Source organism: Naegleria gruberi (assembly GCF_000004985.1).
Source record: "Naegleria gruberi genomic scaffold NAEGRscaffold_76, whole genome shotgun sequence".
In the NCBI taxonomy this organism is placed as follows: domain Eukaryota; phylum Heterolobosea; class Eutetramitea; order Acrasida; family Naegleriidae; genus Naegleria; species Naegleria gruberi.
In genome coordinates this window covers 18,800-35,278 of record NW_003163251.1, presented here as the reverse complement: position 1 = coordinate 35,278, position 16,479 = coordinate 18,800, and the positions used below count along the sequence as shown (strand labels likewise).

The window sequence follows — 16,479 nt, the reverse complement described above, 5'->3', positions numbered from 1 at the left end:
ATAATAATGGCTCATCATGGATAGTATTAAAGGCTGTTGTATGGTCATTAGAAGTTATTATCAATTTAGAAAACAAATACAATAACAATACTGACAATGCAACAACAAACTGAAAACAACCTTTCTTCATCAATTCTTCTCGGTGATTTGATTGCCAAATATCCAAAAGGAGGACCTCTCATATTGAACAAGCTTGGTATTGACTATTGTTGTGGTGGTCAGAGAAGTTTGATTAGTGTTGTTCAAGAATCATCTTCTGTTAGTAACATTGAAGAGGAATGTCTTTCAATCATTAAACAAGTACAAGAGATGGAAATTCAATGTTGCCAACAACAAGAAGACAATAACAACACCTCTACCTCTCTTCAACAAGGAATGGTTGATTGGAAAGCTTCCCAACTTGTACAACACATTATTCATCATCATCATGATTACCTCAGGGAGAATATTCCTGTTCTTTCCCAACTCTTACTCAAGATTTACACTGTTCATATGGGAAAGTTAATTCAACAAGCCAGACAATCATCAGGAGAGAATGAGCAAGATGTAGCCTCAACTCATCCTTCTATTCTATTGATGGAGAAGATGTACAAGATCTTCCAAAGTCTTGCCACTGAATTGCTTGTACACTTGGTAAAGGAGGAGAAGGATGTCTTTCCACTAATCATTCAATATGATGAACAACAAGATAAAAGTAATCCATTCTTGAAGAGTAAACTAGCATCATTGATGGAGGATCATGATGAAGCTGGCAAGTTGATTAAATTGTTGGCTTCTATGAGAAAGGAATTGCCTGACTATTGCAAAACTGTGGAGAATACAAAGAGATTGCTCACCGAGTTGGAAGAAAACTTGTACATTCATGTTCATTTGGAGAATAACATTCTCTTCAAGAGAGTTCTTTCATCATTAAATATTTAACTTTTACCACCAAGACTTGTCTGATTATGATTGAAATAGATTATCTGACTAATCAACTTATCGAGTGTCTACCTGAGCAAGCCATCCAAGTTTGATTATCACTGATCTAGTGTAAAACCCACTAGTGAGCAATTCATCAAGGTGCAAGTCCATACTGATACCACCATCCTAAATCTAGCAATTTTGATTCGGAAATATATTAAAACAATTCACACAAATTGAAATAATTTAAGTTATTGTTTTAATGAGTTACAAAAGTTGTGAAATCTAGGTTGGATGCAGTACACATCCCAGTAAATGATATTTACAAAAAGGTAATTGTGTCATGTTAGTAATCGAATTACTTGCTTTCAGTAGTCTTTTCAGACTTTTCCTTCTTTTCCTTCTTCTCTCTCTTCTTTGGAGCAGTCTTTCCTGATGAAGTTTGATACTTGGTAACAGCCTTGGTACCTTCAGAAACAGCGTGCTTAGCCAATTCACCTGGGAGGATCAATCTGACAGCAGTTTGGATTTCACGAGAAGACAAAGTCTTAGTACCATTGACTCTACACAATTGAGCAGCTTCATTGGCAATTCTTTCAAAGATATCTTGAATGAAGGAGTTCATGATAGACATAGCCTTGGTGGAAATACCAATATCAGAGTGGACTTGTCTCAAGACTTTGTAGATATATGAAGAGTAGGATTCATGTCTAGACTTCTTCTTCTTGTCGTCCTTTTCACCTTCTTCACCATCACCGGAAGCCTTTGTGGTCTTCTTGGTAACCTTGTCCTTCTTGGTTTCCTTGGTCTTATCCTTGCTTTCAGTGGATTTCTTAGTCTTGGCTGGCATTTTATTTATCTAGGTTGTTGTGAATTTTGTTTTGTGTTGGTAATTGCTGGAAGGCCTTTGCATTTTAAATAAGCTTTTAAAACCCGTAACGTCTTTCTCATTTTTTGACTTTACAAAATTCAAAGTGGATCCAATTTTTTTTAGCTAATGTGGTGATGACCTGGCTTGAAAAATCTGATTGAATCAACAATGGAGGTGAGTGGATCGAAAGTTTGATAGAAAAAAACAAAATGTCGTTATGCATAAATAGTGCCACCAGTCAATTCGATAACAAAATGTTTTACTTGTAGTCAACACTTCTTGAACAAATTATATCGGAACAACATCAAATTATTTTAATAATCAATCGTAAAGTGTAATTCTCTAAAAGTGATGGTTTTTGAAAACATTTTCGCGCCAAAAATCTACTGTTGTTATTAAATTTAAAAAAATGACTGAAAGCCTTCTCTCCGTATGTAACTTGATTAATTAATTGATGAATATTTAATCCGATATTTAACGAACCTTATTACATTAATATTGAATGATAAAACTTGTAATTGATCGTGTTTGGATGCTATTTAAATAGGTAGTAAATACTTTGGATACATATTATACTGTTCTGGTGGCAGAGTTGGAACAAATTGATGCTGATATGGATGTTATTCATACCTTTATAAAAAGGTAAGTTAATTTTGAATGGATCAATGGTATAAATATTCAATCATGTGAATTATTTAATTTCTGTGTGATGAAATAATAGATACGGAAATAGGTATTGGGAAGCATCGTTACATAAACTGACTAGAACTAAAAGACAAAAGGAGAATATGGTAAGTTTTAAGACAAATAATAGAAGCTCATTCAGTTTCATCAATCAAAATTTTCTCGTTTTACTCTGTCTTATTCAATTTTATTGGAAACAAATCAACAGCTAAGAGATGTAAAATTACAAATAGAACTTTTCAACATTCATTTGGAATCAGGAAGAGAATTATGCAATCGATTGGAAAGAGTTCATCCAATCATTGTCAGACCTAGGGAGGAAGATCTCAATGAAGAACAAACAACAACACAGGGAGGTAAGAAATCAAGTGGTCAAAATCTTCCACGTAAAATCCTCTCCGATGGTTCTGTACAAATTGGAAATAACATTAGAGAGATTAGTATTGCTTCGAGTATTCTTGCTTATTCAAATGGTATTGAGATGACTGGAGGAGATTCTGATTCTGATTTGGAAAATTCTGGAGGAAAGAAACAGAGAGTGAATGTACCTCTTGCTTCAATAACAGCTCGACAAAATCCACTCACAGCAGTACAACCAGCAAAGGGTAATAATCTCAATTCTTCCAATAACACAACACCAGGCTCAACAACTGGCCCACCTGAACTCAACACGAGTAATGTCTCTGCCATTCTAGGATCTGCTCAACCTCTCGCATCAAAGGATTTGGGTCTCAACAATAGGAAAAAGAAAAAGAAGATCCAACCACCTCTCAAGAAGGACATATTCAAGGAAGGTTCTTTCACTCCAACTACTGCAAGTTCTTCTGAAACTGATGACGATTTTGGACTCTAAATTCTCTACTACCTAGGTTTACTAACTTGTTTGATAATATTCTAAGCTAATTTGAATCTGAAATGGTACTGAAATTAATGAAGATACAATTGTAATTATTAGAAAATGATTTTACTGTTCTTCATTTGCTTTTTGCTCAATAGTTTTAAACTTTTTCAAAAAGTTTTGGAAATCAGAGCTAATTCTAATGGATTGACGATTGAGATTCTTTGCTGTTACTGGATCAATTGCAGAATTGTTCGGATCAAAACCAGAAGAACGTGGAGTCATCATCATTGCACTCTCTTGTTCATGAAGATGCTCATCTGAAAAACTAGCTCTTGCAATCTTTTCCTCAGCTGTCTGTGTAACAAATTTGAATTTACCATCATTCTTATACTTGTTTAAGAGTTCTTTTTGCCATGGTGCAATTTCTTCTTCCTTCTTTCTTGGTGAATCGAGAGCTACAATGGATCTACGTGGAGTTGAAGAAGGTGGTTGTGAAGATTGCAATATCTGAGGTGGCTGTTGAACATCGACGTCTGAGGTTTTTCTGAGAATATCCAATGTTGGAATAATTGGTTTGGTATTTGGAGGTTGAGTTGGAGTGGTTTCTTGATGATTGATTGGTTGTGGAGTGGTAACTGGGCTAGGTTCTACAGTTGTGAAGGTTTCAATGTGTTGAGAAGTTTCAGATTCAGATTCAACAGGAGGGAGAATTTCTTGTTTTGTTTCAACAACTGTTGGTTGACTGTTTGATGTTGATACAAGTGGTGCTTCATCTTTGGCAGGTTCAGTGAGAGGTTGTTGGAGATCTTGGACAGTAGACACTGGCTCTTGTTGTAGCTCAATAACTTGCTGAGTAGCGGTTGGAATTGGAGTTTCTTCTACATGAGGTTCTTCCACAATTTTCATACTTTCAATTGTTTCTACCACAGGATTTTGAATGGCAATTACATTTTCATTACCAATATTATTATTCTTTGTTTCCAAAACAGTTTCTTGTTGAGTTTCTGTTAATCTGCTAGCCATTTCCATTTCTTCCTCTTCTTCCATCAAATCAGCTGCATTGACAATTTCCCAAAACTTTTCCTGAGTTACAATTTCCACAACTTGATTTCCAAATTCATCCTCATAGACAATTTCATCTCCAACACGAACATAGAATTGAGCACCATTTTCATCCTCATAAATGATTTCATCGACCATTTCCTTTCTAACTTCTGGTGTAGTAACTGGTGATTCATCTTCTAATTCTTCTTCCACTTCTTCTTCAATAACTACTTGTTGAGTTGATACTACTTCTTGTTGAATTGGTTCTCTAGTTGGCAACTGAATTGGTTGAGGAGTTTCTTGAATTGTTTCCGTTGCTTGTTTCTCTTCTTCTTCTTCTCTTGTAGAAGTTTCTGGAATGTCTTGAATTGGAATTGGAATGACCTTCTCCTCTACTGAAGTAGAAGCAGTAGTGGTGTGTACTACAGTTTCTGGTTGGCTCTCAACAATAGGATCCTGCTTCACTTCTTGAACAACCTTGATTGTTTCCTTTGGTTTGTTGTGTTTATCTTCTTCCTCTTCTTCAACTACAATGTACGAATCATTGACATCTTCCTCATAATCCTTCAACAAGGTAATTGACTCCTTCTTTGGATAGCTCTGTGCAAATGCTTGATTTTGTAATAATTTGTTATCCTGTTGATTAATTCTATGAATGACACTCAATCTAGCTCTATTTCCCTTTCTGGATTTCTTTTTAATTCTCAAAGTTTTCTGAACGACTAGATAACTTCTAATATACGATTGAATAGCGAGAATTGATGGTAAAACCCAAGATTGAGGAATTTCCAAATAACCTCCTGATTTGGCATGAGGATAATCCAAGTCTTGTTTTCTGGAAACTTTGATTTCTGTCAAGGATTGTTGAATAGCATACATCCATTGTGTCTTTGTACTTTCATCCATGAACTTGAATGTATAAATTCTACTCCATGTAATTAATTGGAACATGAAAGAGAGATCAGAATTGGATCTAGAAACAATTTCTTGTCCTGTTTGATCATAGGTTGAAACAATTGGTGGGTCTGGAGAAACAATGTTTCTAATCCAAGGAACTGGATCCGATTCCAAATCAATGCACTCTTTAAATCTCAATTTCTTAGAGTCAATCATTGAGGCAACTTGCTTCAATCTCTTTCTCTTTGCAGCTGTTTCTCTATTGGAATTTCTTGGAGGTTTTGGAGCTTCGAATGTAGAAGTACAAATCACAATGGAATCATTGAAATGGAAAACTACCAGTTTGTTCTTTTCATCCTTGAAGAAATTTTCATTTGGAATGTCCAATTTAGTAACAGAGATGGCATTTGCATTATTATCCTTCTTCTTCTTCCTTTTCTTACGAATTTCCAAATAATTATTCTCACTGGAGGTCATGTAAACCTCTGCCTCATTGATAAATACTCTATTTGGTTTGATTATTGTTACAACTTCACCAGTTTCTGCTTGTTTAAAAATTTTCTTGTTAATTTCATAGAATTTTTCTCGATTTTTCATTTCCTTCAATGATTGATCGAAAGTTTGATTGACAACTTCGATTAATTTCAAGGAATCGTTCAATATGTTACACTCATCAGTGGATGATTGTGAAATGGCGAGAAGGTCTATTGAATTAGAAAATTCCATTCAATTGTTACATTTAAATTATAACACATTGAAATAAATTAATTTTCATTGAATAAATTAATAGAAAAAAACTACTCACCAATCAAGGCCTTCCTATAATGTACAAATTGTTGAAGAGGAGTCTTCATGGCTTGTAAAAGAGTAAATGAACTGTCCTTTCTCTCAGCAGATGCCAATTTAGTGCACATTCTCTCCAACTTTTTAACAATTGACTTGAAATACGAATCCTTCAATCGCTTATTATTAATTGCAACAATGCAAGTATCCAACTGATTTGAATATTGAATGTAATTCTTCAAAAATGGAGTCAATCTCATAAAGATTTGACCAATGGTGGATGCTCTTGGAGAAACTACAGTGCTCTGTTCATTAATATGTTCAAGAGTTGTGTAAAAAGTTTCGAATTGATTCAAAAGTTCAGAATTAACATTCCAAATAATGTTCAATTGAGAATAGCAGAATAATCTTTCCATTTCTTCAGAATTGATTAGATCAGATCTTTTGAGAGTTCCAATGAATTTCTATTTTAAAATGTTTCCAAAAATTAAAAAAGTAAAAAATTTGAAAAATGTAAACAATTGGAATAAATTAAAAAATTAAAAAATTAATTAATCAAACAAACCTCTCTCAACAAATCCAATTCAAACAAGTAATTAGCCTCATGTTTAATCAATCTCTTCAAAATAACCATCTTTTCCTTCAAATTATTCACCAAAATAGCATTTTCCTTTTTCAGTATCAATCCACCATGTCTATGTCTTGGCGACGGCATCAAATCATTCGATTCCTGACTAATCCTTCCAACAGACAACCTATTCATCTCATTATTCCTCGTCATCCTCTCCGATTGTCTCAACAATTTCATTTCCTCACTCATCAAACTCGAACTTTCTTCATCATCACTCGAAAACTCGTAATTATCCAAATTTTCATCCATTCCAACTTCAGTAGTATCTTCACTCATATCTACATCAACAGAAAATCGAGGAATTTGATTTAAAAGTGCTTCATAGGAACGTAATTTAAATGTTGGAAATTTTTGTTCTTCTTCGGAAAGAGTTTCGTTTGTGTTCGATGGAGTTTCGTCTAATGTGGTGGGAGGTGTTGATGGTGTTTGGTCTTGCTGTTGTTGATCTTCTGGATCGGCGGCTAGGTTTTTGGGTTTTGGCATTTTTTTTATTTGTTTGAAAACGATTTGACATTTGATGTGTGAACGAATCTTTGTGAAATTGAGGTCCGATTAACAACATTTCATTATCTACTTCAAGATCAGTTACTTGATATTCTAGATCTAACGATGTGGTTGTCAGAATTTCTGATTGAGTGATAAATTTCATTTAATTTGACATTGCAATGTCAGTTGTTTCAAAAGATCTTGTTTCATCTTTTCAAAATCAATAAAAGACACTTTACAAAATGTTAAATATGAAATGTTTGAGTTTTCCAAATAGGAAAGCAACAAATTAGCTTGTTTAAATCATTCCTTATTAATCAAAGTTGGTTGTTTTTGAATGTTTGCAAGTAGGTTGTTTGTATTTGTGATTTATTTCCCACGTTTTTATATGAAGAATGGCTACGGCCATATCACGATGAATACACCTCATCCCGTCCGATTTGAGAAGTTAAGCATCGTCGAGCCACATCAGTACTGAGGTTGGAGACAACTTGGGAACCTGTGGTGCTGTAGTCTTTTTGCCAATTTTACACTAAGCTTATTGCCAAAGTCCTTTATCAAGTTTGAAATATGGCAAAACAACAATTTTGCCTGTTTTTATTGATATTGAGGAGCAATAATAGCTTCAATTACTGTTTTGCTGCAATTGAAACAGCTATTAATACAAGTGTTAAAATTCTGATCTGAGTCTTTTAAGGTTTTTCTTAATTGACGTTTTCAAATAATAACAATGTCCCGAGATAGTTTCCGATTTGCACGGCAAAATGAAAAGATATTTAGACCAGAAACAGATGTTTGGACAGCATGTTGTTGTTGGTTTGGGTTGCAGTTATGTTTCTTATGAACCATGCAAAAATTCATCGTTATTACAAAGTGATGTTATTTCTGCATTTCTTTGCATGTGGTTTGAATTTATTAATAATTAAAATATGATTCAATTTTAGAATTCAGAGTTGTTGGAATAATTACATCGATTAGTATTTAAAACATTTATTTACATTTTTATAATTGTTGGTTTTCATGTCTATTATTTCATAAAAGTTAAACATTTTTCAATCATTGACTTTTCATCAATTTCACTCTTGGTTGAGCAGTGAATAGTTGCACTCAGACCATTTAATTTTTGTTTAACTGTTTTGACAGTGGCAGCAACTTGAAACTTTTCCTTAACATTGGTTTCGTTTGGACACCAAGTGAGAAACATCATTTTGGTTCTGGTTCCTTCTCTGATTTGACAAGTTTCGTTTTGGGATGGCATTTCGAAACTTAAATGATAGCAAACGAAACGAGAATTCTTTGGTGGGAGATTGGCAGTTAATTCGTCCAAGGAAGAGAGTTGGGACAATTCTTGATCGATTTGAATGGAACTTTCTTGCATTTTTAATACGAGAAACTTTTTATCCTTATTCGAACCCTTTCCCATTCTCATTTCTTCGTAGGTTTTGATAATTTCATCACTGAATTGACAATTAAGCATCATTTTGATTAGTTTTGAGTTTGGTTGTTTTGATATTTGTTTTGTTGTTGTTTTTCTAAAGTTTCGAATAACAGTTAAGTATTTATAACTATTTTAAAGTGAACTTGTTTGCATATTGAGAGTAGAAAGGAGACAATTTTGAAAGATTGGTGGTGAATCAACCAATAGAATTGTTTCGAGTTTGATTGATAAGCGGAAATAATTTGAAAGATAGGCAAGGAACTTGGAACTTTTAGAATATTTTTAAGGAGGAAAAATGAAAGTGTTAAATCTTTGTTTATTTTCTCGGTGGTTTTTAGAGATGAAACTTTGAAAATTGGTAATTAGCTAGATTACATATCATTACTCATATGATGAAAAAAGTAAAACTCAAATATTGGAGATAGAGTTAAAAATTAATCTCGAGTGCCGGGAATTGAACCCGGGTCGCCAGAGTGACAGTCTGGAATGCTACCACTATACCACACCCGATTACATTTCTTAAATCTTAAAGATACAATTTAATTGACCCTAGTTAAAGTTCTTGCTTAAATATGATTAACCTATTTATTCATCATTTTGAAATTCTTTCAAGCAAACAGAATGGAACGTTCTTTTTGAATAAGTTGATGAAAAATTCAAATCGAGATTTATTGCATTAATCCTCTTTCATATCAGCTTGAAAATTGTGAATTTTAATATCATTTGTTTTCTACCTTTAAATATTCAAAAGACAACTTCCCAGGTGCAGATGGCGAGCGAGTTCAGTAACAGAAACCACACCATCCACATGGCAAGTTGCCCAGCTTTCACCACGACGGATAAAGACTGAGAAGATTAATTATTGCAGTGTGGTTACTTATCCCTCGCCACTTATTCCACCATTCGGATCACTTCATGACCTGATCTTTTCTAAATATTTAACAGTTAATGTGGGTTATATTTTAAATTCAATAATTATATTGAAACTTCAACAGTTAATGGCATAATTGTAAAGGTGATGTTTATTTTATTAATAATCAGAACTACTACGATCATAGAAAGAAACTTTCAGAATAATTTCCTTGTTTAATAATTTTTTCACCATCTAATGGACCATAATATCGCCCTCCTTGTTTTTAACTTGTCCACTTTGAGAATTTTCATTCGAATCTCTTGTAATGAGTTCAACAGTGTCCATTTCAGTACTGTTGTGTTCTTCTTCATCTTCTTGAGGGGAAGGTTGTTGAACTGTTGCACTCTTCTTCTCTTGTTGCGATTCAGAGTACATGAAATATGACACACTCGCCAAGACAATGATGCAACCCAATAATTGCCAAATTGACTTCAATGATTCTTGTAAAATGAGAATACTGAAAAAGATTGTTGAAATTAATCTCAAAGCTAACATGGAGCCAACTCTCGTAGATCCAAGCATGCTAATAGCAAAGATATTCAAATGATTAGCCATCATGTATACGAAAATTGTAAATCCAAAGAACATGATCCAATCCTTGGTATTCAATCTAGTCCATAAAGTCCAATCATCAACAATTAAACTTGGTACAACAAATGTCAAAGCAAGAATAAACAATTGAAGAATGAATAAACTCTCTCCAGTAACACTAACTGCATTTCCCTGAGATTCTTCTTGTTTCATATATCTCAATGAGAGCATGTACCAAACGAGGCAAACACTTGAAATAATACTTGAAGCAATGCCCAATAAATCCCACAATGTAATATTTTCAGAAATGGAATTAAAATCAATTTGATATGTGAAAATGAATGAATACCAAGGTAGTGAAACATTCTCAGATTTTGGAACAATACTTCCAATAATTATAATTGCTCCTCCAACAAATGTCACAACCATTGTCAATCCAGCTTTCAATCCAAACTTTTCCTTATTATTTACATCTCTAATAAACCATCTGTTATAAACAAATACTGTTAAAAAGGCCAAAATGAAAGGAGTGGTCAATGCAAACAATTGAACAAATAGTGCACTTGTATATTTGGACGAAACAACATTGGTAAATGATCTCAATACCAATGAAACAAAGAAACTAATGATTGGTAAGAAGAATTTAATCCTCTTCTTAATTCTCTCAAATAGTGCAGTATTAGACACAACCTGCTGCTGTTGCTCCTCATCATCATTCATTGTTCTTTCCTTCATTTCCTTGATTTCCTTCCTATTCTTCCACTTATTCCTCAAATAAACAATCAACAAGTAGACAATCCTTGGAGAGTATAGCAAAATTGCAGCCACATGACAACTCGTCACCAATAACATTGGAGGAAACTTATTCGGAGATGTTGATTGCAGATACCTCGAAAAGATTGGATGAATACCAAAGAGTGTATGCACTGCAATACAAGCTAACCAGCCTAACATTGATTTTAGTAGAGGAATGGAGTCTATTAATTTTGAAACTCTGGATGAGAGTGAAGATGATGAAGATGATTGATTCTTCTCTTCTTTTCCAGATGTAATAATTGGTTCTTGGTCAATTTCTTCATTATCATCATCGTGTTGTTGATTAATTTCATATATAATGTGCTCCGATTCCGATGATGAATTATTTAATAATTGTGATGATGATAATGATGGCAACTTGAATTGTTGTGAAGAAGAATCGTTATCTGGATTTTCCATACTGCTCATTGTTGTCATTGTTTTTAATTGTTGTTGTTGCGATATTGATAATGATGATGAGGAAGAAATTGAATCTTCCAATGCTTGTGGTTGTTGTTGGGACATTTTCTTTAATTTCTTTATGTCCTAAAACTCCGAATTTCATTCCGAATTAAATTTAGCTTAAGGATTCGGATGTGTTTGAGGTTAGTACTAACCATCGAATTGAATTGGATATTGATGATTCTTCAATGGAATGGGATGGGCAATTAAACTTATTAATATAATTTAATAAGTGAGAAGGATTTAATGCGTGCTTTCAAGTAATTGATTGAAAAATCAAAGAGGTGCATTGAATTTACAATCATTTTGATAGTTACAAAATCTAATTTTCAAAACTTGGCAAATATTAACAGGAATTCTTGCATGTTTTACACACAACTTGTCAACAATCAAATTTATGTATTGGTTGAAAAGATTCAAAAGTTTTGAATACATCGAATAGTTTAACCAAGTTTATTTAAACCATTTTATGAGTTGGTAAATTATTCTTATTGATATTACAAGGAGTAGTATCTGGTGTAATAAAAGCATTGGATGTGAAAACTAAAGGTTCCAATGCAACACCATTGACAGCATTGGCAAATGTCAATTCAATGGTGGCAGTTGTATAACCAGTTGCTGGATTTCTTACAAAAGCTTGCCATTCCAATTCTCTTACTTCAACCAAATTAGTAGATTGCCAAACATCAACACCAATTGTGGAAGTTCTGAAATCACGACTTGTTGGATTAGTGGCAGACCACAACTTGACAGCTGTTGGTTTGATACCATTGGTAACTGAGACATAAATAATTACACCACCATTGACGAATTCATGTGAGAAAGTGTACTTTGGAATGACGAGATTATTCAATCTAGATGCATAGAAAGAACCGAGGACTTGTAAGACATTGGTATTGAGCATCAAGTGGCCAGTGTTTGGAATGTAACGTACATACTTTTCACCCTTAATTTTGGAATAAAACAAATTATTGAGGTCACTATGAGAATCGAATTAAAAATTATTGGAAAGTTAAAGAAACTTACGGAGCAAAGAATTCATCACCCAAGGCGAGAATTTGATACTTTGGAATGGATTTCAATCTACCATAATTCAGTGGATCAACAATATCTGTCAAACTTTCAAATGATTTATCAAAAAGTTGATCAGTGACACCATTAGTGACATAATCATAGAAAGCCCAAGGCCAAGCACACATGTTGTTATAAGTTCTAACAATGAATTCCTTAGTTCCATAGACTGGAATGACCATTGGTGCAATAGCAGCAACACGATTGTCAATTGCGCCTAAAAGAATGGTTGTCCAACTGTCAAAATGTTAAATGGCTACATTGACTAAAATACTTACCCTCTCTTTGAAGCACCACTGACTGTAAACTTTTCAATGACGTGATTGGCTTGTTTCTTAACAAAGGAAACAACAGTATCCATTGCCATCTTACTTCCCTTGACTTGTGGCAGTTGAGTGACATACAAGAGATTGGCCTTGGTAGTGTTTTGTAAGAAACGATTCCATCCATAACCAATAATAGCATCTTCCACACGAGTAGCATGAGTAGGATCTGAATTATAACTCATTGGTTGATTTGGAACCATATAAACAATGGCAGTAACACTTTTAGTCGAAACTGCAGTATCATATACGAAAGTAGGAACATGAATTGGAGAAGCAGTCAAATCAGTAGCACCAGGGACTGCCAAATTATTATCACCATTAGAAATAAAGAATAAACTTTCACGATTATTCTTATTCAAATTATTTGGAATTGTAATTTCAAGATAATGGAACCAAGTGTTTGCTGGGCCGACTTCTGAAGTTGGCAACCAAGTTAAGGAGGTAACGTTGAGTGTGTAGATGGTGGCACCAGTGATGGATCTGGTGTTAATTAATTTGTAGGAATAGGCACTTTCTGGTTGATTGACGTAGTTGCCCAAAGCTTGTTTGAAACTTGTGGCTGTAGTTGAGTGAATGACGGCAATTAGTGCCACCATTAAAAGAGTTAGCAATAGCTTGTTCTCATGATGATTGGATTTTTTTTTTGATATGAGAATGTGTGAGAAAGGTTTCTCAACACTTAAGTACATTGATATTTGGATAAAATTGGCAACTAGGTCACAAGTAAGGCAGTGATATGCAGCTCTTGTGCTTGACTTGCACGCATTGTCTTATATTAATCCTATCGATCACCAATAATTGGAAATATCATAATAGATACTATACTTTAGTGCTGACTTTCAATTATAGTGCACAACTTCCATCTCATTGAGATCTTGTGATGTAATTTTGGATATGTATTGTCTTGTTTGGAATGAAATCATTAAATAAAGCAAGTAACTCAATCAATTTACCTATATTACAATCCATTACGAATTTTACCTGTAATTAAAACGTTGGTATCATGATGTTAAGGTTTGACACCTTAAAAGCTAGAATTCTAGCATCACCAACAGTTGGTGGAAAGCTATGACTCTCAAATTCAATGTCCTTGACCATTCCGATATTTAAATTTATTAATTATTACAAAATATTTGGAATAGAAATAAATTTAATTAAAATATGAACTTTGGTGGGAAAATCATGATTTTCCACGAACCCTTTTGAACCATCTCTATGATATTGGGATGACGAGATGAAATGTTGCAAAGTGTTGCTGATTAAATTTCCACTTTTTACTGCTAAATATCTATACATTCAATGTACCATTCAATATCAAAATTTTAAAATCCTTGAATTGAAGATCAAAATCAACAAGGCTCCGATGAAGTTATCATTTCCCAAAAAAATCCTCCACAATTTCCGTGCTCACCATCAATACATCATCATCCAAACAATACATCCACTATTAACACTACTAGATCCTCCACATCCACATCCTCATCCATTCTCAGCATTTTCTCTTCTTTGTATTTTTTCTAAAATTTAAAATTTATATTTTTCATGGTCAAACAACAAAAACAAGCAAAACGGCTGACAAAATTTTGGCGCCAATTCGAAAACTTGCTTTAAAAGAATCACATTATCCGTTTGGGATGATTTTTAATTTTTTTGAAATTATGATTTGAAACTTCCTTGCTGACGTCAACAGGCGCTCATTGCTGGACTTGCCAAACTTCAAACAATCAAAAAAAAATGGCATCACAACCTAGAGTGATATTATCACCTGAAAGTTTGGCATTTGTCTACCAATTCCTTCCAGATGATAAAACTCGTTCCAATTTTGAGAAAACTTGCTTGAAATTTAGAAATGTTTGTTTGGAAGAGGAAGTTTTAGATTTGCAACGAATTATGGAATTGGAAAATCGATATTTACAAAGTCCGTGGAGTGAGGAAGGCGTTCCGGAGGAGGTGATTGAAATGGTGGAGTGTAAAATTGGATACAAACTTCCTTTCCACTTGAGGGAATTTATTAAAATTACAAATGGAAGAAGAATTAATTTACAAGAGGAAATGGATGAAAATTCGAAAGATTTGATGGGAAGTCATTGGAGTTGGTTGAATGCTTTTCAAGATTGGCGGTTTCATTCACCACAAAAGGTTCAAATTGGGTTTATTGACAGTTCTACTAGAACAATGACAGGTGGCAGTGGCCTTTTTATTGATTTAAAGAGTGGAATGCTTAGTGATGGATTGAAGAGTCTTCGAATGAATTTCAAACAGTGGATGCAATCGTCCTGTTCAGGAAAGCAAGTAAATCTCTTCAATGTACAGAAAGTTTTAAGCAATGAGAAAGATTTGAGAACATTGTTGAAACAGTATGGATATCTCTATGAATATTTAACAGAATCTCAAAAGAATGATAAGAAATTAATCAATTTAGCAATTCAGAGTTATCCAATATTACAATTTGCTCCAAATTCGATAAGAAATGAAAAATCTATTGTGCAGTTAGCTATCAAATATCATACAGAGAATTATACACACATTTCGGACCCTCTTAAAAAGGATAAGGATATTCTCAAGCAATTCATTGAAAGAGGATCTCTTTCCAGTATTCCAAGTGAATTGATCAATAATGATTTAATTTTGGAAAGCTTGAAGAATGGCTCAATTGTGGATGAGAATATTTTGAGAAAATCAACAACAAGTGATGAATTCTTAATCAAACTCATTGGAATTGTTAAACCTTCATCGAATCCAGCTGTGGGAAATTTCCTGACACAACTCTCAAAGGAATCCAAGTTATCAGAGAAGGTTTTGAAACAAATTATCGAATCAGATCCAGCATCCATGTCAATAATCGGATTGGGAGATAAGATTCAAATGAATAAGAAAGTTGCCTTGAAAATATTCGAATCTACATTGTACGATAATTCACACTCAATCATGTTATTCACCAACTTGCCAAAAGATTTACAATCTGATAAGGAAATTGCAGAGAAAGCTGTATTATCAAATTTTGATATTTACCCAACACTGGACGAAACATTGAAAAAGGACAGACCATTCAATTTACAACTTTTAACCAATTGGTTGAAACATTCGAATAGCTATTCCAATACTTTCTCACAATTGAAACCTCTCTACGATTTCTGGGGTCAAGACGAAACATTTCTCCGTCTTGCCTTCAATACTTCTCCAGAATTCGTCATTGATTTTCCAAAATTACTGGCGGAATCATTTATCAATTCATTACAATGTCATTTTGGAAAATTATCATTTGGCGAAATATTGAAAATTGAATCTCCGTATGAAGCTTATCGATTGGCAGTGAGAAGAAACAAATCTCATCCTGCTCATGATCTTGTGGAGGCGAAGGATACTTTGAAGGATATTCGAATGGCGTTGCCGAAAGAGGATGATCCAGAAACTTTAGCTGATATTCGTCAATCGTTGTTATCAAGTGTTTGGTATGATTATTGGTAGTCAGTTTCGAATAAAATGTAAAAGTTGTGTAGTTTTAAATATGATGTTGTGGATGTGAGAAATTATCGAATAGATAATACGAAACACATCTCGCCTTAAATTCAATTTCTGCACCTTCGTAAAACTCTATTGTAAGATTCTTTGTTAGCAGTTAGGGTAATCGCTTGTATCTCCAACTCTATAAGGCTTCAATCAAGAAACATAACCACTACGGAGGAATAACTGATCTAGCATCCTTTGCACTCAAATCTCTCTTTCGTCTAGTTTCGTTTTTATCTCTTCATACACAAGCCGAATTCAATTGATATCACGAACCTTCAATTACATAAAAGGAA

At 33.7% G+C, this 16,479-nt stretch overlaps 8 protein-coding genes and 1 non-coding gene across 9 annotated transcripts; 3 read left to right on the top strand and 6 right to left on the bottom strand.

Moving 5' to 3' along the window:
• Positions 1-96: 96 nt before the first annotated feature.
• On the top strand, positions 97-921 carry NAEGRDRAFT_53830 (uncharacterized protein; the record flags this gene model as incomplete). The annotated part of the gene is made up of 1 exon (XM_002669949.1): positions 97-921. The coding sequence occupies one exon, from the start codon at positions 97-99 to the stop codon at positions 919-921; it is 825 nt and encodes a 274-aa protein (XP_002669995.1).
• Positions 922-1,144: 223 nt separating this feature from the next.
• Positions 1,145-1,780, bottom strand: NAEGRDRAFT_83327 (histone H2B). The gene has a single exon (XM_002669912.1). It carries the CDS (start codon positions 1,751-1,753, stop codon positions 1,262-1,264), a length of 492 nt encoding a protein of 163 aa, XP_002669958.1. The 5' UTR covers positions 1,754-1,780; the 3' UTR covers positions 1,145-1,261.
• A 403-nt stretch (positions 1,781-2,183) lies between these two features.
• On the top strand, positions 2,184-3,311 carry NAEGRDRAFT_75002 (uncharacterized protein; the record flags this gene model as incomplete). Its single annotated transcript, XM_002669948.1, has 4 exons — positions 2,184-2,204; positions 2,322-2,416; positions 2,508-2,565; positions 2,667-3,311. 4 exons carry the CDS (start codon positions 2,184-2,186, stop codon positions 3,309-3,311), a joined length of 819 nt encoding a protein of 272 aa, XP_002669994.1.
• A 97-nt stretch (positions 3,312-3,408) lies between these two features.
• Positions 3,409-7,137, bottom strand: NAEGRDRAFT_81965 (rhoGEF domain-containing protein; the record flags this gene model as incomplete). The annotated part of the gene is made up of 3 exons (XM_002669911.1): positions 3,409-5,944; positions 6,046-6,487; positions 6,589-7,137. The coding sequence occupies 3 exons, from the start codon at positions 7,135-7,137 to the stop codon at positions 3,423-3,425; spliced, it is 3,513 nt and encodes a 1,170-aa protein (XP_002669957.1). The 3' UTR covers positions 3,409-3,422.
• Positions 7,138-8,123: 986 nt separating this feature from the next.
• On the bottom strand, positions 8,124-8,647 carry NAEGRDRAFT_81964 (cofilin). Its single transcript, XM_002669910.1, has one exon. It carries the CDS (start codon positions 8,618-8,620, stop codon positions 8,168-8,170), a length of 453 nt encoding a protein of 150 aa, XP_002669956.1. The 5' UTR covers positions 8,621-8,647; the 3' UTR covers positions 8,124-8,167.
• Positions 8,648-9,017: 370 nt separating this feature from the next.
• NAEGRDRAFT_t749 lies at positions 9,018-9,088 on the bottom strand. The gene has a single exon. It is a non-coding gene; the product is annotated as a tRNA-Asp (tRNA).
• Positions 9,089-9,585: 497 nt separating this feature from the next.
• NAEGRDRAFT_81963 (uncharacterized protein) lies at positions 9,586-11,342 on the bottom strand (the record flags this gene model as incomplete). Its single annotated transcript, XM_002669909.1, has 1 exon — positions 9,586-11,342. The coding sequence occupies one exon, from the start codon at positions 11,340-11,342 to the stop codon at positions 9,684-9,686; it is 1,659 nt and encodes a 552-aa protein (XP_002669955.1). The 3' UTR covers positions 9,586-9,683.
• A 394-nt stretch (positions 11,343-11,736) lies between these two features.
• On the bottom strand, positions 11,737-13,365 carry NAEGRDRAFT_74998 (uncharacterized protein; the record flags this gene model as incomplete). Its single annotated transcript, XM_002669908.1, has 3 exons — positions 11,737-12,259; positions 12,306-12,587; positions 12,629-13,365. 3 exons carry the CDS (start codon positions 13,363-13,365, stop codon positions 11,737-11,739), a joined length of 1,542 nt encoding a protein of 513 aa, XP_002669954.1.
• Positions 13,366-14,410: 1,045 nt separating this feature from the next.
• On the top strand, positions 14,411-16,144 carry NAEGRDRAFT_74997 (uncharacterized protein; the record flags this gene model as incomplete). Its single annotated transcript, XM_002669947.1, has 1 exon — positions 14,411-16,144. One exon carries the CDS (start codon positions 14,411-14,413, stop codon positions 16,142-16,144), a length of 1,734 nt encoding a protein of 577 aa, XP_002669993.1.
• Between the last annotated feature and the right edge of the window lie 335 nt (positions 16,145-16,479).

What these genes read in the sequence shown, in the direction of transcription:
- NAEGRDRAFT_83327 (XM_002669912.1), bottom strand. Translation starts at nt 1,753, where the DNA reads ATGCCAGCCAAGACTAAGAAATCCACTGAAAGCAAGGATAAGACCAAG.
- NAEGRDRAFT_81964 (XM_002669910.1), bottom strand. Translation starts at nt 8,620, where the DNA reads ATGATGCTTAATTGTCAATTCAGTGATGAAATTATCAAAACCTACGAA.